The 27,407-nt window shown below is 33.9% G+C and overlaps 1 protein-coding gene across 1 annotated transcript in view; it reads right to left on the reverse strand.

Moving 5' to 3' along the window:
• Positions 1-27,407, reverse strand: part of GALNTL6 (polypeptide N-acetylgalactosaminyltransferase like 6) — a 1,153,240-nt gene that overhangs the window by 623,382 nt on the left and 502,451 nt on the right. The window contains exon 6 of the mRNA XM_055299901.1: positions 14,646-14,812. Coding sequence (XP_055155876.1) covers positions 14,646-14,812 — 167 coding nt within the window. The remainder of the gene's footprint in view (positions 1-14,645; positions 14,813-27,407) is intronic.

Below are 27,407 nucleotides of genomic sequence, written 5' to 3' on the forward strand. Positions count from 1 at the left end.
TTTAAGTTTAACATAAAGTATTACTTATTTTGGATTATAATCTAAGACAGTTGTCCCTAAGATTATCAGAATGGGTTACCTTTTTAAATTCTAAAATAGATAAAAACAAATTCTAGATATACTAAGTGGCCGTCATTTCCACATCTTGAAACATGTTTGGCATGATACATTCATTTGCGCTGCTATTTCACATACTGCCCTTGATCATCTGGCATTGATACATTAAACCACAGAGTATGTTCATTCCGTTCAATTACAGGGAAAAAAGGAGGAAGAAAATTAGGCTATGGGCTGAAGAAATGCAATGCGGGTTTCTATACAGGACTTGACAGTAAATAACTCTGACCTGCAAGAGAATTCAGTCTTTGACATCTGAACTTCAACTGCATTCTTTTTTAAAATTTTATTTAAATTCAATTAATTAATATATAATGTATTATTGGTTTCAGAGGGGGAAGTCAGTGATTCATCAGTCTTATATAACACCAAGTGCTCATTACATCACATGCCTTCCTTAATGTCTATCACCCAGTTACCCCATCCCTTCCACTCCCCTCCCCTCCATCGAACCTCACTTTGTTTCCTATGATTAAGAGTCTCCTACGGTGGGACACCTGGGTGGCTCAGCGGTTGAGCATCTGCTTTCAACTCAGGGCGTGATCCTATGATCTGGGATCAAGTCCCACATCGGGCTCCCTGCGAGGAACCTGCTTCTCCCTCTGCCTATGTCTCTGCCTCTCTCTCTGTGCCTGTCTCTCATGAATAAATAAACAATTTTTTTAGGAAAAAAAATAGTTTCCTATGGTTTGTCTCCCTCTCTGATTTCATCTTGTTTTATTTTATCCTCTCTTCCCCTATGATCCTCTGCTCTGTTCTTAACTTCCACATATGAGTGAGATCATATGACAGTTCTCTCTCTCTGATTCACTTATTTCACTTAGCATAATATCCTCTAGTTCCATTCATATCATTGAAAATGGCAAGATTTCATTTTTTTGATGGCTGAGTAGTAGTCCATTATATATGTAAACCACATCTTCTTTATTCATTTTTTTAAGATTTTATTTATTTACTCATGAGAGACAGAGAGAGAGAGAGGCAGACACACAGGCAGAGAAAGAAGCAGGCCTCACGCAGGAAGCCCGACATGGGACTCGATCCCAGGTCTCCAGGATCACATCCTGGGCCAAAGGCAGGCACCAAACCACTGAGCCACCCAGGCTGCCCTATTCATTCATCTTTTGATGGACATCTGGGCTCTTGCCATATTGTGGATATTGGTGTTATAAACATTGGGGTGCAGGTGCCTCTTTGGATCACTACATTTGTATCTTTAGGGTAAATATCCAGTAATGCAATTGCTGGGTCATGGTGTAGCTCTATTTTCAATTTTTTGAGGAACCTCCATACTCTCTTCCAAAGTGGCTACACCAGCTTGCATTCCCACCAACAGTTTAAGACAGTTCCCCTTTATCAGCATTCTGGCCAACATCTATTACTTCCCGACTTGTTAATTTTAACCACTCTGACCAGTGTGAGATCAGAATCACAACAAGGTATCTCACTGTGGTTTTGATTTGTATTTCTCTACTACCGAGTGATGGTGAACTTTTTTTTCATGTGTCTATTGGCCATTTGTATGTCTTCTTTGGAGAAATGTCTGTTCATGTCTTCTGCCCATTTCTTGATTGGATTATTTGTTCTTTTGGTGTTGAGTTTGGTAAGTTCTTTATAGATTTTGGATACTAGCCCTTTATCTGGTGTGTCATTTGCAAATATCTTCTCTCATTCTGTAGGTTGCTTTTGGTTTTGTCAACTGTTTCCTTTGCTGTGCAAGAGTTTTTATCTTGATGAAGTCCCAATAGTTCATCTGCCTTTGTTTCCCTTGCCTTTGGAGACGTGTCTAGTAAGAAGTTGCTATGGCTAAGGTCAAAGATGTTGCCGCCTGTGTTCTCCTCTAGCATTTGGATGTATTCCTTTCTCTCACATTTAGGTCTTTCACTCATTTTGAGTCTATTTTTGTGTATAGTGTGAGGAAATGACTCAGTTTCATTATTCTGAATGTGGCTATCCAATTTTCCCAAGACCATCTGTTGAAAAGACTGTCTTTTTTTCCATTGGATATTTTTCCTACTTTGTCAAAGAATAGTTGACCATAGAATTGAAGATCCGTTTCTGGGTTCTCTACTTGTTCCACTGATCTATATGTCTGTTTTTGTGCCAATACCATACTGTCTTGATGAATACAGCTTTATAAAAGAGTTTGAAGTCTGGAAATGTGATGCCACTAGTCTTTGTTTTCTTTCTCAACAATTCTTTGGCTATTCAGGGTCTCTTTTGGTTCCATACAAATTTTAGGATTATTAGCTCCAACTCTGTGAAATTGAGCTGCATTCTTTCACACATCAGATTTGCCTTCGCCTATAAGGACAGTCTTATAAATAGAATTGCATTTTAATTGGGTGTCCACTGCTATTTTCTTGCAAATTCTGCCTACCAGTAATATCCCAGTTTCTTTCAAGAACAGCATAACCACAAACAGTTCTGAAGTAGGTCATTCAGTCAAGTGTAGTCATCTTTCTCTCTGATTTAAGTCCTTTCCTTTTCCTATCCTAAGCAAAGTCTACCCCATGATTTCCTTGTGCTTGGTGATTAAATTATATAAATTAGTCATCAATTCCCTGATCACTAGTAAATGTCGACTTATTATAACTCAGCAAAAATGCTATTCATTTAGGAGGAGCAAGTCATCTGTACCCTACAAATTAAAAGAGTTGGCAGGAGCTCCTTTAAAATTACGATTTACTATAGAGAATATAGGATACTTTGAAATCTGTCATGTCACTGTAGATGAAAATGGAGTTGCCTAGATATCATATGGCTAAAATCAAGGTAGTCATCACTAAGAGGACCTTATTTATTGGTACCATAGGCCAGCTGTAAGAAAGCACTCCCAGGGATGCCTGGGTGTCTCAGCAGTTTAGTGCCTGCCTTCAGCCCAGGGTGTGATCCTGGAGACCCGGGATCGAGTCCCACGTCGGGCTCCCGGTACATGGAGTCTGCTTCTCCCTCTGCCTGTGTCTCTGCCTCTCTCTCTCTCTCTCTCTCTGTGACTATCATAAATAACTAAAAATTAAAAAAAGTATTTGTATGAAAGCATAAGAAAAATGAATACACATTAGAATATATACATCATTTACGAGCTTATAGCTTTTAGTATCTCCATTTTAGCCTAATTCCTGCTGCTTAGAAGCTGTGGATATTTAAATATAGATTTGGATCTTGGGGATTATATATCCCTGACTCTGTTTGTCAGCATGACTTCTTTTGATTCATAAATCTTTCTGCCATGAGGGACCTATTTGGTTTTAGAAGATGATCATGTCATTTATGGTCATAGGTGATTCATCAGGACTGCCATACATTTTGGCTCTTTTTAGGGCTCCGTAATGATGCATAGGGATCTTGAGTAAGGGACAACACACAAGATTAGCTATGAAGAACAGTATGTCAGAGATTCCTAGAAGCTTACCATACCACTGAAAATCATCTTGCTAGGACATCTTTTGGACTCAGCTTGATTTCCATTTCAGTGGAGGCAACTCCCATGCATGGTTCCCTTTTCAACAGAGAAGTATGATTAAGGTGCACATATAGGCTGGTTGGTGTCAAGCAATCTGGGGTTATCTCCAATGTTTGTAAGTAAGAGTGGTGTATGAAAGCGATATGTCCTGTACCTGTATCCAATGATTCATTGGGTCTCACAGCATATTATATTCAGGTCACTCCTGTTGGAGAAGGAAGTCCCAGTTCTAATAGAAGGGAATCTGAACTTGGAAGTCATACATCTTACTGGGTAATGTTTGACTAATATTTAATAAACTTGTGCTGACTCATAGTACTTAATGTATATCTTATTACTTAAAGCATATTGCTGCAATTACTTTAAAATTTTTTCCAAAGATCAAAAACAAGTGCACTGAACTTCAGAAATTGAAATTTGTCTTTTTTGTACATATATACATTTTTTTGTCTGACTCGTGTCTTGGGCAGTTATTCCCTTCATCATTATTTCATGAAGATTATTCATGGTTAAAAGATAAATGTTGCAATTTCTTTGAGCATGTAGCAATGGTTTAGATCTTTAAGTATGAACATATTTGAAACAGTCATGAATTATTCTGCTATCTCCTCTCTATATTGGGTGACTTATTTTTCCTACCCTTTCCAGTTTAGAGACAGGTTTTCTTGAAAGTGGGGGGCGGGGAGGGGAAGCAGTAAAATTATGTCTTGTTTCTGTAATCTCTTCTCATAACTAACCCTTTCTAAGGTTCCAAGGCCTGTAGGTGGCAGAGTTGAGACTTGAATTCAAGACTGTTTATAACACCTAAATTCTTAACTACTCACTATATTTCTAGCTATCCTGAGAGTCTATAAATTTACAATACTCAGTAGTGTAAAATAAATAATAAGTACTTCCTTTTCTTCATATAGTCTTTAATTTATTTTCTAAGAAGCAGTGTTTCAACTTGGCAAAACCAGAAAGAAAATGTAACCAATCTGAAAAAAAAAAAATCAATTGCTTAACTTTTATTTACAACCCCAAATGTGTCCCCATTAAGTTGGAAATGGCCTTAATATTCCTGCAGAAACAGATGTAGAAGTTAAAATTATAAGTTAGAGAGCTAGAATTTATTCAATATATAAAATTCAGCTTTCTTTTTTTCATTGTGCACTCTAGCATTGGGGTCAGGGTTTTCTGTTCTGTGAGGAAGTCATTAGTTTTTCAAAAGACACACATATGTATGTATATGTATATATACATGTACACACATGTACATACACATTCCGTATAGATCTCTTCACCAGGTTTTAGGAGATAAAGTGGGGGAAGAAAAATAAATTATATTTATCCAATTAGTGTCCAATTCAATCGCAGGTATTTGCTAAGTCATGGTTCCCCTCCCCTTCCCCCTCCCCGCTCCCCAGCCTAGCTTCTCTCTTTCCTAGAAAAACTCTCATCTTTTTGGGACATTTTGTACTAGGCAAATCTTGCAAGTATCTTGGCTTCTACATTTGTTAGGCTACCTAACTTTGTAATGATACATCCAGAATAAGAGAAAATCAGATGACCTACAGCAGGCCAGCCTAAAACCCATTCCCTTATCTCAATAAATTCTACTTTACATCAGCCTATGAAGCTACATAAAACACAGATATGTTTTATGACTCATTAGACTACTCTCTGAGACTTTCAGAATGTTGGAAACACTGTTTTCTCCAGGAGGGAAGTTCTGATTGGCCCCCTGTAGGTCTAGAAGGCCATTATGCAAACTGGAATTTGTATGTTCAAGAATTCTCATGAATTCTCTGTTCCAATACTTGTGTGTACACAGTAAAGTGATGATTTCTATTATGATCCTGATTCTAAGGCAAAAAAAAAAATGGGGGGGTAATAAATTATATTCGATTATCTAGAGTGTCTACATAATTGTAGTACAGTTTTATTAAATTAAAGATAATTTATCAGAATGCTTCTGTGGAGGCCGAGAAAATTAAGGCCATTCTACCTTAAGTTCAGCATTAACACAAGTACAGCCATCTCAGGCCCCTGTGAATAAGAGCTGAACTTTACCTTACTTCAGTTAAGCCCCATATTAGAATGAGAACAGAGCTCAAGCCAGTGGCAGGAAGTCCCATATCAGAATGAGAACAGAGCTTAATGCCCTTGAAAGCCCCATATCAGAATGTAAACAGAACTTGAGAAATTCCTCCACCCCCTCTGAAGGTCCCCTAGACCAGTCCATAAAACTAGGCTGGAACCCACCTCATGGTCCAAGCCTCTGCTCTGCTGCCTCGGGTATACTTGGACCCAAGCTCGAGCTTGTAATAAACCCTCGTGTGTTTGCATTGGTGACAGCTCCTTGGTGGTCTCTCGGATACGTAATCTTGGGCACAACAGTTCCAGTTTCTCAGAATTAGATGTCTGAGAAAACTACAGAGGAGAGAAAACCTGTATAGCTAAGCTACGAAATTTGTACATATTAATTTTGTCTAGCATTTATATAAGCATATAATATTGACCTGGTGTGTGATGCAGGAGGTCATCCTTCTGAGTCTTCATTCATTTATCTATAAAATGTTACAAATGTACCATGTCAGTTACAAATTCCTTCATCTCAAAGATCCTATCATTCTAATGTGGAATTGTTCCTCAGCTGATATAAAACATTTAATATTTATTAGAATTTGTTTCATAAACACACATGCATTTGATGTTTAAAATCTGTCAACTTATCAAAGACCTTGACTGATGAAAGATTAATAATTTTCTAAGCAAATGTTATAATTAAAAATAAAGGAGTGTGAAAAGGAGTAAAGGAAACCTCATTTAGAATGGAATCAAACACCCTCAAAGGGAGAGCTGTCATGGACACATCTTTGGTTTAAGGCTGCATAACCAGTAGGAAGAAGAAAAGTAAGAATTCTCTTGACAAGGGAGCACATTTGTCACATAGGAATTTCATTTCTGGTTTTTAAGAAAAAGAAGGAGTATCTCTAAATGCTCCAGCAACAGCACAAAAATCACCACTTGCGGCCAATGAGATACCACTACAACCCCAAATTCTTGTTTTTATGCAATAAACTTTTGTTTAAAACAACCCACCTCAGTTTCCTCCTAAAACCTGATAAAGGTTGACTTTTCCTTTGTCTCTTCAGTTTTTCCTATGGTTTACCATAGTTTTCCTGTCCTGAATCGCAATTCTCCTGCTATTCCCAAATAAACCCATTTTGTTAGTAAAGCAACTGGCTATTTTATTTTTAAGGTTGACAAGAGAAAATATTTGTGTTTTTTGCATTGCATCAATGCAGTGTTTTTTTTTTAATTAAGAGCAGATGGATATTTAGATATCAAAAAGAGCTACTTGAAATATTGAACACTGTATTATTAAAACTCATCAGCTGAAGTTTGCTGACAAGAGGAATAATCATAAAACATAACCTTTTATTTCATCAGAGAAAGTTATGTCTGCCCAAGATCTGAAGCCCAGCATCCATAAAATGGTTTCATACAAGTGACATCCTACTCAAAACAGCTGTCTGCAAGGAAAATAAATGGGATTTAACCTGCCATAAAATGAATTGCACAATTTATTTTTCTTGAGGAAGTCATGCCTTTGTGACATCGGTGAGCTGTAACAGTTTGCTTTGAAAAGAAGCATCTCTTTCTATGCCAAACCCATATTAATTCAACCATGTGGAGTTTTCTTCCCAAAAAAGCAGATGGACTTGTTCACTACCTGATGATAGAAGTTACCAGCCTTCACCTTTAAAATCACTGATTTCAAACATGAGCCCTAAATAATTATTCAATCCAAAGATAGGTTGGTTATTAAGATGATTGGTTATTAAGGATGAAATATGTAAAAATTGTCACTCAGCCACTTAATGTCCTACAAAAAATGACAATTTCATATGCTTCAAACTAATATTTAAGAAGAAAACAAAACTGCAAGAGAACAAAATGATAGAAACATGACAGGTAACTGAGATTTATCATCTCTTTGAAATAAAAATATTTTTAAAAAAGGCCTAAGGGGAGACTCAGAAAGCAACTATAAGTATTTACAAGCCCCAAATTGACTAACTACTCTATAGCGGCATTTTACAAGACATTTCACAATATAAATATGGTATGGTATGGTATGGTATGGTATGGTATGGTATGGTATACCGTGATTTTAATTTGTTTATTTCATTCAAGTATACAAAATATTCTTTAATGACAAAGGAAAAGAAAGCATTATCAAAATTTTCAACTGTAAAATTTGTTCTAATATTATATGAGATCTCTAGCATACAGTGCAACCAGGCAATGAAACTTAGGTCATACCTCTTCATTCTATTATACATAGTCCAAAATACTTGTTTTTTTGTGCTCAAAATTAATGTGGAAACCTTTCATTCTGATGACTATGCTCTCTCACACTATATTCTCACATTCTACAGCAGAACATTTTTAAATAGCTTTTGTTAAAACTAACTACATAAAGTATCTATTTGAATGGGAGTTTCCACAAGCACACCTGTGTAAATTAAATATAAATCCTACTAAAACTGAAATTAATTTAATCAAATTTAGGTTTAATCATTACTTTCTTTAGAGGACAGAAAGATAGAATTCCCATATGAATCTTTTGCTGTGTTCTGAACCTACCAGGGCCAGTGCTGTAAAGGCTAATTCATAAAACAGTTCATTAAGAATAACATATGCCTTTAGAGAATCTCAAAGTCCTCTATTTTAATTTGAAATAGGCACCTACTTAATATAGGCTTCTACTAGAATAAATAAAGGATTCTAGTAGTATCAGGAGAACTATGAATCTGTGTATAATCCTCAGTAACATTCCTAAAAACTGGAGAGATCATTCACATTTGCAGTATAGAAGAAAAAGGACACGACAAAATGCTACTTTAAACATTAAGGCTCAACAAAAATACATAAATCCCATTAGCTTTGTCAGATGCACTGTTTACGTAGACTTGTACACCATGTGAAATTGGATTTTTAATTTAAAAGTAGAGATAGAAATCCCCAAAACGCCTTGCCTTCTGAGATAGATTCTATCAAAGCACATTCTGCCACTGATGGGCAACGCTCATATTTTATGAGTACAAAATGATTCTTCTACGAGTTAATTTTGTATTTTGTAACTTCCAAAACTTACTCTTGTAGGTTATAGGCTCATTTTCCTCTGACCTTGAGAACACACTACTGCTTTACATTCATATTTATGACCCTAGGATACGGTGCCACTCTGGGTTTTGACTCCCTTTCAACCACAGATGCTAAACTAATTGGTAAATGGAACTATTTTATTAAAACTATACATTTCACCATAATGCAACATGATATCCAAACTTATCAACCGAAATCAGAATAGCGTTCTTTGAAGTCTTTAGCAAGTGATGCTTAATTTCTAAATAAAAAAATATACAGTTGTATTTTACATTTTCTTAATTCCTGCCACTTATTAGTGTTTAATATTGTATTTTTAAGTACAATTATCCTTAGAATTTAAAACATAAATATTAAATCTGCACAATTACAAGAGTCATCACAGTGATTCACTCTCAATAAATCTGAGACATAAAAATTGCATGTCTCATAGTCTAGTGGTGTATCTGATGGAATACCAGCACTAAAACATTTTTGTTGACTGTCATCTCAGAATCTTTATATGCACTTTAGTGTTAGTATTTTATCATATAAAATAGAAATGCACTACCATTCTTTATCTATTTTATGACCTTTTCACACTGATGATATCTTCCAACTTCGAACAGTTGTAAAACATATGCTAACTGATTTGTCTGCTTATGGAAACTTTCCTTAATGTATACTTGGAGACTACTTGAGTAAAATAGAACCAAATTCAAGACTCATCATTACCATTTGTGATGTAATTTAAAATATTCCCACCATTGTAAAGATGAATAAACACTTTCAACGATGTAAGGAATTGGAAATTTTTATGGTAGTATGGATCTTTAAAGAAATTGCTGTGCTATTGGTTGATAATATATATTTTTCCATATAAATATTTCTATATATATTATAGGTATATAGATATATATTTCTTTTCCACTTCCTGAACTTAGCATGGAAATCATTGAATGATTCCAAGCAAAATAGACCTATAAAATGTTAGAAAAAGGAGAAAAATTTACAGGAGAGGGAATAATGGTGATAACCTAAACATAGAGTGCTATAAAACGAATTCATCAGAAGGCAGAGCAAATGTCTACAAATCTGTGGAAATGCTAAAATCTGTCAAAGAAATGTAATAATAAATGTAAATTTAATATCTAAAATATTGTAGAGATAATACTGTAGGATTTCCATCCCAGCCTTTCCTTACAGATTTATGAATCTAATATCAACTGCACACTAAACAATAAAACCAAGTAGGAACATGTATTTACAACAATATACACAAAAAACAGGAAATTTTCTAAATTATGCTACTTATGCATATTATTCATATTATTCATTACTCATATTACTTCGACCCCAATTTTGAAATACATGAAAGTTATTCTGAAACTTTGATTTACATAAAAATTATACAAAGATCATGTTGAAATAAAGATTCTGATACACCTGGATGGGGCCTGAGATTCTGCATTTCTAATAACCTTCTATGTGGTGCTGCTGCTGGTCCGTGAACTACTCAATAAGTAATAAGGACTTATGCTGTTGGCAGAAAAGTACACTGGGTTTCTTCAAAGTTGCTTCTTTGCTGGGTTGGGAGGACGGTTTCTAGTCCCTGATTTTCCCCCTAACTTGTACATGCAGCATAATAGTTCTTTTTGAACTTGAAATACTCAACTCCTAGCTTTCCTAACCAGGGGGTTTGGAACAAGCAGGAACAAGAGGGAGTGAGTCTGTGTGCACCTGTCTTGGGCGTGCAGAGCTGTACCTCCATACTTCCATCAACGGAAGGGTGTCAGCAGCTCTTCTGTGACTAGCCTAAGGTGAACTTGCATTCATCTAAGCGCACAAAGTTTAGTGAATTGTCAGGTTCAAATATGCCCTATCTCTGAGGTTAAGCCCCAGTTTATTTCACACATTTCAACATTTTCCATGTGGATGCTGTTAAGGTTGTCTGGAATTTGGAGATAAGCCCAGGATTAGTCCTGCTTTAAAGTCATCATGAAGCCTTGTTATAGGCCTCAAGTTAAGTTGTTAAATGTATTTCTGAGAGCTTGCTGGGGAAAAAATAATCACATTCACTAACCTTGGTAAGCTTTGGGTAGCAAAAACATAGTGTTGTTGTTGAAAACTTACCTGCAGGCCCATACTGTCATGTTTCTGGAGACAGAGGGCTTATGATAGGAGGCTAAAACAACATTCTGTTTACTGAGCCTGCTTTAGGAAGAGTATCTAAACTGAGAATTGCTGGAGATGGCATGCACCTGTTTTTGTTTTGTTTTGTTTTGTTTTGTTTTGTATTTGATAAATGGGTCAACCCTATTCAAGATTTTTAAAAATCACTTTGTAATATTTAAAATTATTCTATAATTATAAAATATTTTAGTATTTTTTCTCTATTGCTATGAAAACAACTACTACAGAATTTGATAATTACTAGAGGGCTAACATTATTTGGAACGCTGAATTCCAAGTGATATTCAACTTGTGCTACTAAGATAGCTAACATGTTGGTTCTTCTTTTTTTTCTTTTTTCTTTGCACATGTAGCTATTCTATTGACCTAAAGAACATAAAATATAAGGCAATAATATTTGATTAAGCCTTGTCAAAACTGTATTGTCTTTGGCCAAAGGACATTGCAGAATATCCAGAAAAGCTATAATGCAAAGGTGTTTAGATGTACAGACTTGAAATTGGAATGTATTTCTAAAAATAAATATAAAGTATAAAATTTCAGAAATATAATTTCTTAAAGGAAGCCAAAAACCCATATCTTCCTGTACTTTAAATTTTGTCTGGCCTACTTAGTTTGATTTTTAAAGAACTGGTGAAAAAGGCCCTACATGTTGCAGGCTTACAATTTCTGGGTTGTCCAAAAAATGTATAAATACACTTTAAAATATATTAACTTTTAACAGCATGTGTAGAGATAATATCATAATAAAAAGGAGCAGCAAAATCGTCTTTGTCTCAGAGGTTCTGTAAACAAGAGATGTCCTAAGATATCTTCCTTCTAAGGGAGAAAATAAACTTAAAAGGAATTTTGATAAACACTCATGTAAGGCCCCTCACGTAACATAAGTAGGTAACATGATCTTTTTATTCTCCTTTTGATGAACCTTTAGAATGTAATTTTTCTTCCATATCTAGTAAGTTACTTACCTAATGGTAGAATTTGATTTTTTTTAATGTTAAAGCAATCTTAACTTTTCTAACGTGCTATAAATTACTATAATTTGTCCTCACACGCCCTCTGCCTTTTTTTGCTTCTGGAGACAATAAATGATGATAGAAAGATAGATAGATAGATAGATAGATAGATAGATAGATAGATGATAGATAGATATTCTTGTGGAATAGATTTTATTAAATTGAGAGGATCCTCACAAAGAAGTATAGACATGCTTTATTATAGCAGCAGGGGAATATTTGATGACTAGAAATCAATTTTTGAGAGAAATTACTCTCCTTTACAGTGTACAATTCATTCAACCATTCAAGGCAGCTCTCCATTCTGACCTCTTTACAAGAAGTTACTTAGATAACTAAAAACTATCTTCACTTTGATTAAAAAAAATCTGAGAAATAGAATTCGTTAACCTGACATCATATAGTTAATAGTTGGTGTTGGAATTATAACTTGTGTTCTTCATGTTAACCTTCTGTATTTCTCATAATTCAGGAAGGAGGATTGAATTAGGTCCACCTAACCCCCATATTTTGTCAGATGAGATTTTTTCAATCTGAAATAAAAATTTGGAAGAATAATCTTTCCTATTCCATGCAACTTTTGAATTATGACATATTCTAAAAGATTACAGAAATATTTTATCACATTTTTCTTGCAAAGCTTATTTTTTCCATATATCAACAGTTTAACATAATTAAAAGTAATATTCAAAATATTTTAACCTTTTGAAAGTTTAATGTTCATAAAATAATACTTTCAACTTGATAGTTCATAGGAATAGAATCTCTAAATTAAAGATATACTAAAACATTAAAAATAATTGTTATCCTTAAAAATGCCCAAAAGAAAAGTCAAAATCACCATTACTATCCCAAATAATCCTTTTTTTCTTTGTTGTACTTCTGTTACACTAATTACATTGACAGTCTTCTGTCACTTTCTTCCCATGTAACATATGCAGGAAGATAGTCCATCAAAATTGCCACTGTACAAAAGATGACAATGATTTTAAGTCAAGACAAATGTAGATGCCACTATATTTTCCCTCTTTAAAGATGTTCAAGTGAAAAATGTCTCTGAGAAAATTTCGGCAAAAAAATGCTCTGTAAGCCACAATTTTCTGCTACCAAGTGTTTCCTACTATATTATCTGTAGGTCCAAAGTCTGCTGTTAATTATGTAGAAAATGCTCCACAGAACATTTCTCTTAGTAGCAATCAACCACAAAAGACCATTTGGTGATTTGCAGCTCCAGATCTTTATTTCCTCTTTTCATTCTTTTATTTAAAAGCAAAGTTTAAAGTTTTAGCTTTAACGCATTAAATACTTATTTTTAGTATGAGGTATAGTGATTACTTTGAAATAAGTAGCCTCAATTAGAATAGAACAGAAATCAATGTGTTATTTAAACAAATTTGTAAGGAATAAATTCCAGCATTAGATACTGGATGCATTATTGGGTAGTATTAAGTGCATATCTACCTAAGCAACACGATTTGCCTTTACCTAAGGCAAAAACTATTTGAAATCAACCTAAATTGCCAACTTGGTAGTTTGCTATTTTATTTTATTTTATTTTATTTATTTTTTATTTTTTATTTTTTTGGTAGTTTGCTATTTTAATGAAATGTTAGACAACCTAATTTTGGTCATACAAATTTCAAAACATGTTAATTTCATGTAAACTATGAAGTATTTGAAGTATATCATTAAAGTCTGGGACTCTGTTAAAGAAAACTTAAGATTAACACACTGAACAGTTTTACTTTTATAGAATTTTTTAGAGTATGAAGAAACTGACATTTTTGTTGCAAATGAGATTTTCAAAACTTCAGTTAACCCATTTGAGTTCAAGATGCAAAAGGATAACATGCAGTTAAACTCTTTTACTGCCATTCTCTCTTACAGAAATACAGTATAGTTAAGCAGAGCTCCTTCATGCAATAAAATATAAGGTAGAACATTGCATTCCCAAACAGATGAACATCATTAGAAAAAAGAACAGGAGTGAACCTCCTGTTCACTCACATCAGCCAAAAGAGAGAAGCTTAACTTTCTATACAGTATTAACAATTCTCACATTCAGAACAAAGGTGATTAGTGAAGCCCTAATCTCAGGAAACTTTCTATGATTTTATTTCCCTGTCTTATAAACCATATCATGTTTTTCAGAATGGTAGAAATATTAAAACTTCTGTCAAATTTTCTGATACATACTGGACTTTTTTGGTTATTGTTCAGATAGGGAAAATAGTTGGAATTGCTAAGTAAAAATATTTGTGTTATTTACAATTTCTGGTATTTATGAAGTAACACAAGCACAACTTAGAGATAGGTCATACAGGCAAATAATAGAGCAGATGCCTTTCAGAAACAGGAACAGATTTTATAAATATACTGGAATATTTCCCCATTCATATGTACTTACAATAACATATTTTACAATGTTTGTCCTGAAGCTGAAAGAACTTGAGGCATTTTGCCAACACCTGTCTAATTTACAACAAAAGTGTAATGCAAATGTCTTATAGTTTCCCAAACAACACCAATACCTTCTCATTCATTTCTTTTACATTTGGCCAACATTTTATGAAAGCACAACAGAGGCAAAACTTCATAATCACCTTCCAGATAGAATCAGAAAGAAACATCAAAATAATTTTCCAACTTTTTTTTAAGCCAGTAATGATTATGTAGGTAATAACAGAATCAAATAAAATATATTAACTGTATCTTACCTCTATCACTGAAGTCATCTACTAGGATGATTTCTGCTATCAGACTCTCTGGAGTTCGGTTAATTATACTGTGGATAGTACGCAGGAGTGAAGTCCAACCTTCATTATGAAATGGGATAATAATGCTGGTGTTTGGCAGCCTTTCCAGGTACATCTTGTGCTTACAACTAGAGATGATAGAGGAGGAAAAAAAGCAATATCAAATGCAAAATGATAATATATCTTTTACTGCTCTTTACTCACCGTTATCAAACATCTGTGAAAACTAGACTTTGTCTAATACTTTTCCAATCAGAGCTTGTACTCAGTTCATTCCTGAAATTCATTAATAATCCTCTTCACATGTGCTCTTAATGAAATAATTATTTATCCTTTTTGTATCAGGAATTCAGATATTAGGTAAGAAGTCCATGGAGACATGTTATTGTTGGTATAAACTTTTCCTAATATTACTAATAATAATGAGAACAAATTTTATGAGTTAAAATTGTTTTCACTTTTAACATAATTAAGGTTTAGAGAGCTTTCCTGAGAAGTTCTAGAAATCCAACTTCTGTAATAATTATGCTCAGTTAATCAGTTTGAGTTGTGTGTTTCAATGGCTGGGCGATATTTAAGCTCTATGGGGATAAACACCGTTTTACAATGAAATAAATGAAGAGGTAATCTTAAATAAGCATATACTGATACAATCACATAATAACATTACCTTAAGATCCGAACCCAGACATTATCACATTTCTAGTGGAAATTATAAGCAGAGCCCATGTTGCTTTATTCATTATGAAAAAGTCTGAGATACCAAAAAGAACGTGGGCTTTAACTTTTGGCATAGTTAAAAGCAATTTACTATGTGTAACTGTTATTTTTGCATATTTTTGATTTATTTAATTAATTTATAAGCTGCACAAGGACAGGAATCTGGTTTCAAATTTCATTTACTTCTTAGTTCAGCAAGTTGCCCAAATTTTTTTGAGGATGACAAATTCACTTGTTTGTGAAATCTTTGAGTTACTTCAAAACTAAAATAGAGTAAAATTTCAATCAATTATTAAATTCAGTGAATTTTTTGATATGAATAACTTGAAAACAAAAAATAGAGTGGAACCCTAGAAATGGTTTCAATTTAAATGTAAAAACATCTAGTGCTTCAGCTTTTGCCAGGACACAGGCTACTATTTAGTCTCGATGAGGAAACAAACCACAGCATGCTTTGATGTATGTGTAGATCTACCAAGATGTATAGAAATGCACTAGAATATTCAAAACATTACTTAAAATATTTTCCCAGTCGTTTCAAGACTTTATTTTACTATGATCTCAATAAGATATATTAAAAATTGCTGTGAATCTGCAATCAAAGTCGCCTTACAGCTTGGAAAAACATGACAATATAATTAAAGCCAACAAAACTAACTATCTTGGAAAATAAAATTAAATATTTTAAATACATATTCTGAATATACAAATATAAACACTTCCTTTTTTATTCTGTCCCTTTATTATCATTTACTTAATTTCAGAATTTATTTGTAGCAATATCTATAAAACAAGTAGACTTTGTTGCTTTTAAATATGATGAAAAGAGTTGGCAAAAGCATCAAGATTATATCATGAAATACTAGACATTAAATGCTAGAAAAAAATCTGAAATTCATTTTAGGATAACACAGAATGTCTAAAAAATTATAATAGCGTATAAAAAAGATCTGTAAGTGATTTCCGAGGAAGTATTGTGAAATAGATGCTTTTACACAGAATGCACAAGTCTGGAAAAGAGTGCTAAAGTAATTCAACATACATTGTTATAATCATGTAGACCTATTCCAACAAAGCCAAAGACCCAGATTATGGTGCTTCACTATATCAATATCTTGAACCTACTTATGCAAACCATCATACCCAACAACACAACTCAGAATGCAACTGATATTCCCAAGAAGGCAAATTATTTTTCAAACATAAGATGAGACATTGCACATATCACTAGGTTATAAATTAAATAAGAATTGCATTCAGAGCAATCCCCTCTAAGCAATCAATAGCGAGCGATGTATGACAGCTCTATACAATCTATTCAGAAAAAAGGCAGACACAGATGCAAGACTGATCCTATGCAAATAAGGCTTTCCTGCATAAAAATGCTTTCAATAATTTCTCTCTGTGAGTTCAAACTATTACCACACATAAGATGTGAAGAGATCTCTCCTATTCATTCATTCACCTAAATTACAATGATATACTGAGGGTTGATATAAGCCAGGATCCAAAATGGAGATAAAACAATGATCAAAACCTAATCCTTGACTTTAAGACATTTACAACCTAATAGGAGAAACAGACTAGAGAGCTGGAGTTTTAAACTTAAATTGATAATGAAGAGATTTTATAGGATGTTATAGTTGCTAAGAGAGTCCCCTGAACCAGTCCTATGATGAGATAACTGTGAGGTATATTCTATATTGTGTACCAGTTTTCCAGCAAGACTGACCTTCGGTTGCCCACAGCCATAAGCATGTTGACAGTATATCTTTTACTGGCTTTTTTCCTTTCCATGTCTTACTTCCTCATTCAGCCTCCCTAGGTACTTTCTGAGATTCCTCCTCAAAATTACTACAGTCAAGTGCTCCTGGGTGGCTCATTTGGTTGAGCATCTGCCTTCGGCTCAGGTCATGATCCAAAAGTTCCAGGATCAAGTTCTGCATGGGGCCGGGGCCGGGGCGGGGCTGGGGGCGGGGGGGGGGGGGGCTGCTGAGTTGTGAGTCGGCTTCTCTTTCTGCCCCTCACCTCACTAGTGCTCTCTTGCTCTCTCTCACTCTCTCTGTATCTCTCAAATAATAAAATCTTTAAAAAATTACTACAGTCAAATTTTTGTCTCAAGGCCTGCTTCTAAGGGAAATCGTTCTTAGACATAGGCATATAAATTATACTGTACTTGTCAAAAACAGACTTTCAATATAAAGTGATGGTCAAAATTCTTTTAAAAATATTACTTCTGTTGCATTACGAGGCTTGCAATTTGTTATGCCTGGAGACATTTAATTTTTTTTTTATATTTTCATGTATGTATTTTATTTCTTTCAACTTCTTAATTTCTTTCTTTTTAAAAAAGATTTTAATATTTATTTATTCATGAGAGACACACAGAATAGGCAGAGACACAGGCAGAGGGAGAAGCAGGCTCCTAGCAGAGCCTGATGCAGGACTCGAGCACCAGGATCACAACCTGGGCAAAGGCAGACACTCAACCACTGAGCCACCCAGGTGCCCCTCAACTTCTTAATTTCTGATGCTCTGCCCAGAGTCTTCCCCATGCCTAATAAAATACAGCTATCATGACTTGACACAGTGTAATATAAAAATAGCCTTATCCTAATCAGCAGATTATTAGCAATAAAGTTACCTTCTTTACATGTATGTGTATAATTTTTTTTCAATTACCAACATGGAAAAACCCCTAATATCTTGTGCTGATAATCATTTCTCAAATATTGAAAAATCATACTTTATACATCAGACGTCTAGGTTCACATGATGGCTTTGCCACTCACACTCATGTGACTAGGGGAGGTTATTTAAGAGAGCGAGAGAGAGAGAGAGAGAGAGAGAGAGAGAGGCAGAGACACAGGCAGAGGGAGAAACAGGCTCCATGCATGGAGCCCGACGTGGGACTCTATCCCAGGTCTCCAGGATCACACCCCAGGCTGCAGGCGGAGCTAAACCGCGGCGCCACCGGGGCTGACCAATAATTAAATTTTAAAAGCCCCAACAACCTTCATAATATGTTCATGAGAATTAAGTTACATAATCCATGCAAGGAACTTAGTACAGTAAGCATATCTGATAATAGCAAAGGTTTGATAAATATTACATTATTGTCATTGCTGCTATTGCTTCTTAATTGTTCTTATTTTATCTGTCAAGTCCTCTGTGGAAGGAGGGAGGAAACTAGGAGAGACTGGGACTACACGAGGGAAAGTGAGAGACACTTAGGATGGGAAGTTGAATAAATTATGGTTTCTTCCCTTAAGGATTCACAGACCAGTAGGCAGATATATAAAATGATTTGACTCAAATGACACAAGTGACATAATAGATGGCACACAGCAATCAGAGCCCAAAGGAAATATGACTAACTTTGTCTGAAAGAATTAGAGAAGTCTTTATAGATGAGTCTGTATGTTAAGAATAGATCATGTAGGGTCTTTAAAGTGATTCTAAGGAATCTGGACGTTAGCCTGAAGTCAACGTGAAATATTTCACATACTGTTAGTGATGAGGGAGACAGGATCATGTTTACATATTAAGGCAGACAATGAAGAGAGCAGAGATGAGACAGAAAGATTGGAGATTGTAATAGTTTTGGCAAAAGATAATGAGGATACTGATCTGATTTTTTACTCTAAAGAAAACCAGGGTTTAATCTGAGTGAATTATATTTAGTCATTCTAGTACTTAACTTGCTCCAAAGAAAACTGAATTTATTCCCAACCTCAGCCACTGGATTCTAGGAGTTGTGCTCCAAATGACTGCTTCTCAGCTTTACTAGAAATATTGAAGCATATCCAGGGCTTTATTGAGAATCTGCAACCTGTATATTTTAGGCTTAATTTCAAATCAGGTTGAGAATGGAAATGTGTTAAATATGAAAACAATATGGTAATATGGAACTGTGTTGAAGAAATAAGTAAAATAAAGTCAAACACAATTTATGTGTTTATGTTACAGGTAGGTAGCAAATTTCTGAAGAGAAAATAGGGACCAATTAAAACATTTTTGCATTAAGCTTATAGGAATATGAATGAAAATGCCTGTAATTATTGCATTTCATATCGCTATGTTATTTTAAAATAAGCATTTGCATAAAATTAACTTCGAGTTTAAGAATGGCTTAGAGATGAGTCATTAAATTAAGTAAGAGATGTTACATAACATATTTTTATTAACAATTTACCTAAATGATGGCAAAAACACTCTTCAAATTTTAAATGTACCAGAGAGACAAAAGAAATAGTTTAAGTTCTTTAAAAGTTACTTGAGAGAAATGACAAATCGGGAAGGTATATTAAAAAGCTAACAAAAAATTAATCTATAAATATTTTGCTAAACCATTCTTATTAATGAAAATAAATGGAAAGTTTCTCATATTCTTCTGTTTTCTCAAAACAAAATGCACAAACATTTTCTGATATTCCCTATTAGTATTTGATAAACTGAGAGATTTAAAAATTATTTTTAATTTGCAACATTGTCTATTTTAAATGTAATGTCATTCCTTTCATACTTATATTAATTTATCTTTATAATTTCATTGATTTCACACGCAAAAATAAGATTTTTTTTTCAACAATAGCAATAAGCCAATCAATGCATTTTAATTCAGATATATAAAATAAGTACCAGACTTATTAATGATATATGTATACATATTCATATATATTTATAGTGCTATTTTATATTTAAAGAGTTATTTTATTACTCATGCAACCAATGTCAACATTTTTATTGTGGGCATTTAACTAAACTTGCATTTGAGGTTCTTAAAACCTTCACATTCTCCTGACCATCACCTAAACATTCTGATGTGGAGAAGAAAAGCAAAAAAAATTAAAAAAAAAGTTTCTTTACAACTTACAGCCCATTGACAAGTCCTTGAGACAGGCAGAGTGACCTTTCTGTACGAACTCAACTGCTCCTATGTTAATACCTTGCTAATGGCAAAGTCAAACTTAGCTTAACATTAGCCCAACCTCCAGGATCCTGTAAGTCTCCTTTAACATAAAAAAAATTCCTTTGGAAACTTCCTTTATCTCTGCCCACCCCCCAATCCCCCCTCCCCCCCACCAATATATATGTTAGCAATCATCCTGCAAGCATATGACTTCCTGGTATATATCTGAAGTGTCTCATGACCAAGGTACTCTTTACTACTCTTTAGCAATCATCCTGCAAGCATATGGCTTCCTGGTATATATCTGAAGTGTCTCATGACCAAGGTACTCTTTACTACTCTTTAGCAATCATCCTGCAAGCATATGGCTTCCTGGTATATATCTGAAGTGTCTCATGACCAAGGTACTCTTTACTACTCTTTAGCAATCATCCTGCAAGCATATGGCTTCCTGGTATATATCTGAAGTGTATCATGACCAAGGTACTCTTTACTACTCTTTACCAAGAGTAGTAAATGACATTTTCCTAACAACAGCTGGCCCCTCAAGGTCCTGGTAACCTTGCTTCCAAATTCCTTAGAGACTTAATGCTTTCCCTAATCCCCTCTCAACTTGAAAGTATATAATCAGCCACTCCTCATGACCTTGGTTCTTTCTGCCCATGGGTCCTATCTCTGTGCTTTAATAGAACCACCTTTTTGCACCAAAGATGCTTCAAGAAGTCTTTCTTGGCTGTTTGCTCCAGGACCCCAACATTTCCACATTGCATTCCCTCTTAGTACCTTAGGTTGAATATTTTGTTTTGGGTACACTATCAAAACACACATTTTTAAAATTTAAACTCTTGGATTGCAAGACATGAATAAAATGTTTCAGTGAACTTTTTTGCATATTTCAATCTATAGGTCATTCCATTAGTTTATTTAATGTATGGCTTTATTTTTTGTTTTATTGTTTGTTTTTCTATCTGCTTATATTAAATATATCAGTCAGAATGTTATGTTGTGGTCATAAACAACCCCAAATGCCAATGGCTCCAAACAATGGCTCCATCTTTCTTGCTGCTTTATTTGTTCACCACTGTTTGGCAGGAGAATCTCTGCTCACTGCAGTCAGTGCAAACAGCCAATGTTTTTACCATTGTTAATCACTCTGCTAGAGGTAAATGAGAACACTGATGGGTCTCAAGCTGGTAAATAAATGGTCTGTCTCTAAAATGACATATTGTGTTCTACTTACAACTCATTGGTCAGAATCAGTCACACAGCACAAGGGCCCAGAAAGTGCAATCCTATAGGATCCAGAAGGAATTACTCAGAAATATTTGGCAAATAAGCGTAATGAACACAGCTATTTTAGGCTTCTGCCTTTTTTCATTCAAAAAAAAGGGGGGGGGGAGAAAATGAAAAATAGAAACTACCTGACAAGACTACATTTAGATAAGATTTAACTAAATTTCTTTAATTTCTTCATAGACAAAAAAGTTATAATACATAAGGGTTCACATCTATAGAAACAGCTGCAACACATTTTAGAGCTGCAACCACATTTCAAAAATTATCAATTTTAGTTCCTTATTTAATTGAGAATTGAGACCTTTACAGATTTAGAAAGTTAAACAGATTATTTTACACTCAAATTGGCAAAATAATATAGCAGGTAAAGAAATGGTACAATGATGACTATTCCTGACCTAAAAGTTTACAATTTTCTGTAAAGCATTTATAACTCATACAGCTAGATAGCACAGAACAAAGAATAAGAACCCAATATTCATCACTTCTGCTTACATAATCTTTTGGAAATGTGATTATCATCCTATTTTTTAGCCTTTAAAACATCTCTATAAGAATCCGATCATTTAGAAGTATGTAAATGCTGTAATATTTTTAAATGGGTTAGGCAATAACTTTAGTATTTCAAACATTTTTGTGAAATGTACAATGTATTCTCCATAGATATTTTTAGAAATAAACCATTGAATAATATATACAAATAAATATCTATAACTAAAAAATTATGACAAATTGTCATTTGAATACAGGCCCTCAAGGGGCCTGGACCCCTGGGCCAAAGGACTATTTGCATCACTAACAATTCACTATTAGGGAAAGAAAATAAGTAGATATAATTAAATTGTTAAAATCAGTGATAAAGAGACAATATTAAAAGCAGTCAGAAAAAAAAAAAAAAGATAGAAATCCAGAGAAACACAGACCAGGATGGTAACAGACTTCTTGTTAAAAATAATACAGGATAGTGAGGAAGTGGGGAACATCTTTTAGGTACAGAAAAAAAAATTAAAGAGAAAAATAGTTTTCCCAAGTCAATGAAATGTACTTCAAAAACAAAGTCAAAATGAAAACATTTTCAGATATACAAATATTGAATGAACTAATTCATCAGAAAATCTGCACAATAAGTGTTACAAGAAGTCCTTGAGAAAAATAGACAAATGAAAATTTTTATGTAGACAAATGAGAAAAAATAACAGGAAAGTTAATTATGTGGGTAAACAATAAAATTACTAGTTTATTTTCATATCTAAAAAGATAATTGCTTTGTGTACAGCAAAAATGACAGCAATGCATTTTGAGATTTATAATAGAAATTGAAGCAAAATGTATATTGGTAATAGTATAAAGACCAGAGGTAGAAAAATGCATACATGCTTTTCTAAGGTTCTTATACTATAAATCAAGTCATAACATTACTTAAAGGTAGACCATAAGTTAATATTATATTCCATCAGCCCTAAACAACCACTAAGATAACACAGTAAAGAATTATATCTACTATGCCCCCCCTCAAAAGATTAAATGGAATAATTAAATATGTAGTTAAACTGAAAGAAGCTACAGACAGGAGAAGAGGAGAATAAGATTAAATAGTAAAAATAGAAAGTCAATAGTAAAATGGTATATTATGACAACCATATGGATAATCACACTGAATGTAAATGGTCTAAGCACCCACATAAAAGGGAGAGATTTCAGAGTACTGCCTGCTACCTCCAACAACTCATTTTTTTTTAAAGATTTTATTTATTTATTCATGAGAAACACAGAGAGACAGAGACACAGGTAGAGGGAGAAGCAGGCTCCATGCAGGGAGCCTGACGTGGGACTCGATCCCAGGTCTCCAGGATCAGGCAGGCCCTGGGCCAAAGACAGTGCTAAACTGCTGAGCCACACAGGCATCCCAAACATGTAAAATGTTATTGCATAGTAATGACTACATTAAACCGGCAAAGAGTTATATTTTGGACTTCCTTTGGGGCCCACGTTCTCCGTGATTTTGAGCCATTCTTTAATAATCATGGTAATAATCATGGTAATAATCATGACAATTCCCTGAAATGAAGACAGTACCAATTCAGATCCAGTTACTTTCATTAGGATGTATGTGGGGGGAAACCAATTCAAAATACTACAATTTGCTTGACTTCATTAATACAGGGGAAAAATTATATATATATACAATATATATGCATATATACATACATATACATATATATATACATGTACATATAGTACATACTGACTTTGTTTTGATACATTTGTGTCAGTTTCAATATGATGTACAGAACCCTAATAAGTAATTGATTTATTGTCTCGGTCTATCCGAAGCCATTTAAATGGCTTTGCTGATAGATGACGGTTCAGGTAGTTTAATTCTGTGAAGTTTATTTTAAGAAGATTCCTGAACTAGATTATCAGAATAGCTAAGTATGTTATAGTTAGTCAACCACATCTACATATATTTTTTAACTTCTCAAGGGAATCACTCATGCTCAGAAAGGGGAGGACATTTCTTTATATTCTTTCAACTTTTTGTCATTTGATTTCTTGAAAAAAACATTTTGGTTCAGCTAAAGTTCTCTCAGCCCATTCTCAACAGCAGCAGAATAAAATGTCAACTTGGCATCTGGCTACTGACAAGCATACTATAGAGCATATCTATAGAAGTCATTTTCAGGCACCAATTTACATAGTAATTGTTTTAATGTCAGCATATTCAATTTTCAATGGCTGCTTTTAGTCACACTGTTTTTCTAGTTCTAATCTTGCCATGTCAGTTGGGTTTGATAAAGCAGTGATAACTAGCAATTTATTTTGTCGTTGACAGGCCTGAAAAATTGGTTTGGAATGCCGAGTATATGTAAGTGTGTTTTTTTAGTGGGGCTGGGAGATAATCACTATGTATGTATGTATGCATGTATGTATTTGGTCACCTATTGCATAGGAACTGTTTTGTAAGTTAATATTTTAGATGGTGATATGATTAATGCTTTAATGTAATGTGTTATTTTATGTCTATACTGAGGAACAAAAGAGTTTTCTGTTTCATGGCTCTATCTGTTCATTGTAGCAGAAATATATTGAACGCAGAGGGAAAGGCAAAAGAGGAAGCAAGAGATACGCAGTGATCAGAATATGGAGGCAGGTGTTGGATTTTCTTACTCTGCTATTACTTTTAATGCAACAAGGAGTCTTTTAAGTATTTTAGCTGGGGGGATATAATGATCTGCCTTAATTCTTAGAGCTCACTATTGCTCATTCTGCTGAATGTATTGCACAAGAGCAAGAGGGAGTGTGTAAAGGAGTGTGTAGGATTCCAATTAGAAAATGACGGTGGATATAGTTGAGATTCAGTGATGTGCATGCATTTGAGATCCTATTGGCACTACCTTTTGGGTACAGAATTAATAGGCCATTGTAGATGAAATCAGCAAGGAAGGAGTAAATAAAATGAGGCACCTGGGAGCCAGTACAGAGCATCAGTGAACTTTAATATCTAGCCATCAGATAAAGATGAACTGTTTGTAGGGGAGACTGGAAAGATCTGGGGATAAAAAGCAAATGTGTTCCCATTGCTCAAAACAGAGACAAGAGTGCTTAAAAATGAAAGAAGGGACAAAGTCTGGAAAGTTCCCTGAGACAAAGACTTTTAAATATATTGGATTTTGGCAACATGGAAATAATTAGTGACTTTGGCAAGAAAAAAATCTAATGGCACTGCAGTGTCTTGAATCAAATTAGAACTGCTTTAGAGTGGAATGGGAGTTGAGGAAATCAATATTTATATAGAAGTTGGAGTTGATAGCTGGAGGGAAAAATAGGTAAAGAAGTCATTGTACAAATGTGGAGGTATCAAAGCTTTTTTTATCATATAAAATTAAATTTAAGCCAGAATAATAAAATATAAAAATATTAATACCTAAATTCTCCACTTCTGCAGAAAATACCAAACACTTCAAAACAAATAGGCATATATTACTATATACAAAACCCTAGAGATTGGTATGTATGACATTGACTCAGATGATAAGGTCTACCAGAGGAATAAATCACTTCATTTGGTAATAATAAAGAAGTGAAATAAAATAATTTGTCTTGGAGAAAATGGAGAGTGATTTATTCTTTTAAATAGCTTTACTGAGATATGATTCACATACCATACAAATAATTTGTTTTATCATTTAGGATGCAAGATTCAATAGTTTTTAGTGTCTTCACAGCCTGTGCAACGATCAGCATAAACAATTTTAAAATATATTTATCAGTTCAGAAATAAAACTTATACCCTTCCTCTTATCCCATCACAGCCCTAAAGTAAATACTGTTTATTTTAGTTTCTACAGATTTCCGTTTTCTGAACATTCACATGAAGAGAATCATATATATTATGTGACATCTTGGATCTTGTTTTCATTTAGCATCATGTCTTCAAAGTTAATCAAAGATGTAGCATTTATAATTATGTTACTCTTTTTTATGACTGAATAATCTTCCATGATTGTATGGATATACCAAATTTTGTTTATATATTTATCCATCAGTGGACATTTGGGCTTTTTCTACCTTTTGGATATTATGAATAAGGTTGCTATAAAAATATATAATTTTTGTGGGGACATAAGTTTTCATTGCTCTTGAGTGTATACCTAGACACGGAGTTGCTGAGTTATATGTTAATTCTGTATTTAACTGTTTGAGGAACTGCCAAACTATTTTCCAAAGAATTGATGCCATTTTGCATTCCCACAAGAAACATAATGAGGATTCAAATTTCTCTACATCCTTGACATTTTATTTGAACTCCTGGCTCTCGTTATCCTACTGGATGTGAAGCAGCATCTTATTTTGGTTTTGATCTTTATTTCTAATGATTAATGATGATGAACACCCTTTCATGAATTTGAGTATTCAGATGATCTGCCCATATTTTAACTGGGTTGTTTGCCTTTTTATTATTGAATTATAAAAGCTCTTTATGTATTTTAGTTACAAGTCCTGTATCAGATAAATGATTGGCAAATATTTTCTCTAAATCTGTGGGTTATCATTCCCTTCCTGAGGGTATACTTTGAAGCATAAGAATTTTTCATTTTGATGAAGCCAAATTTATGTTTTTTCTTGTATTTTTTATACTTTGGTATTATAGCTAAGAATACTTTGTCAAATAAAAGGTCATGAAGATTTATTTCCACATTTTTTTCTTTTAACACTTACGCTGAGGTCTTGGATACACTTTGTGTTATAACATATGTTATATGTTATATATATGTTATATGTTATATATGTTATAACATATGTTATGTTATATGTTATGTTATAACATAACATTTTTATGTTTTCTGCGTAAGGATCATTCTTTTGCATGTGGCTATCTAATTGTCTCAGTACCAATTATTTAAAAATATTTTCTGGGGGGCAGCCTGGGTGGCTCAGTGGTTTAACGCCACTTTCAGCCCAGGGCCTGATCCTGGAGACCGGGGCTCCACTACCACATCAGACTCCCTGCATGGAGCCTGTTTCTCCCTCTGCCTGTGTCTCTGCCTCTCTCTCTGTCTCTCTGTCTCTCATGAATAAATAAATAAAATCTTAAAATAAAAATATTTTTCCCATATTGAAAAGTTTTGGCTAATCAAAAAATCAATTAATCGTGGATGTATAGAATTATTTCTGGACTCTCAATTATATTCTATTGATCCAAATATCTATCCATACACCAACGCCACACTATCTTAATTACTGTTGCTTTATAATAAATTTGAAATCAGGAAGCATATGTCATCTTATTTGAC

The sequence above is a fragment of the Nyctereutes procyonoides genome, unplaced genomic scaffold, assembly GCF_905146905.1.
Source record: "Nyctereutes procyonoides isolate TBG_1078 unplaced genomic scaffold, NYPRO_anot_genome, whole genome shotgun sequence".
NCBI lineage: Eukaryota > Metazoa > Chordata > Mammalia > Carnivora > Canidae > Nyctereutes > Nyctereutes procyonoides.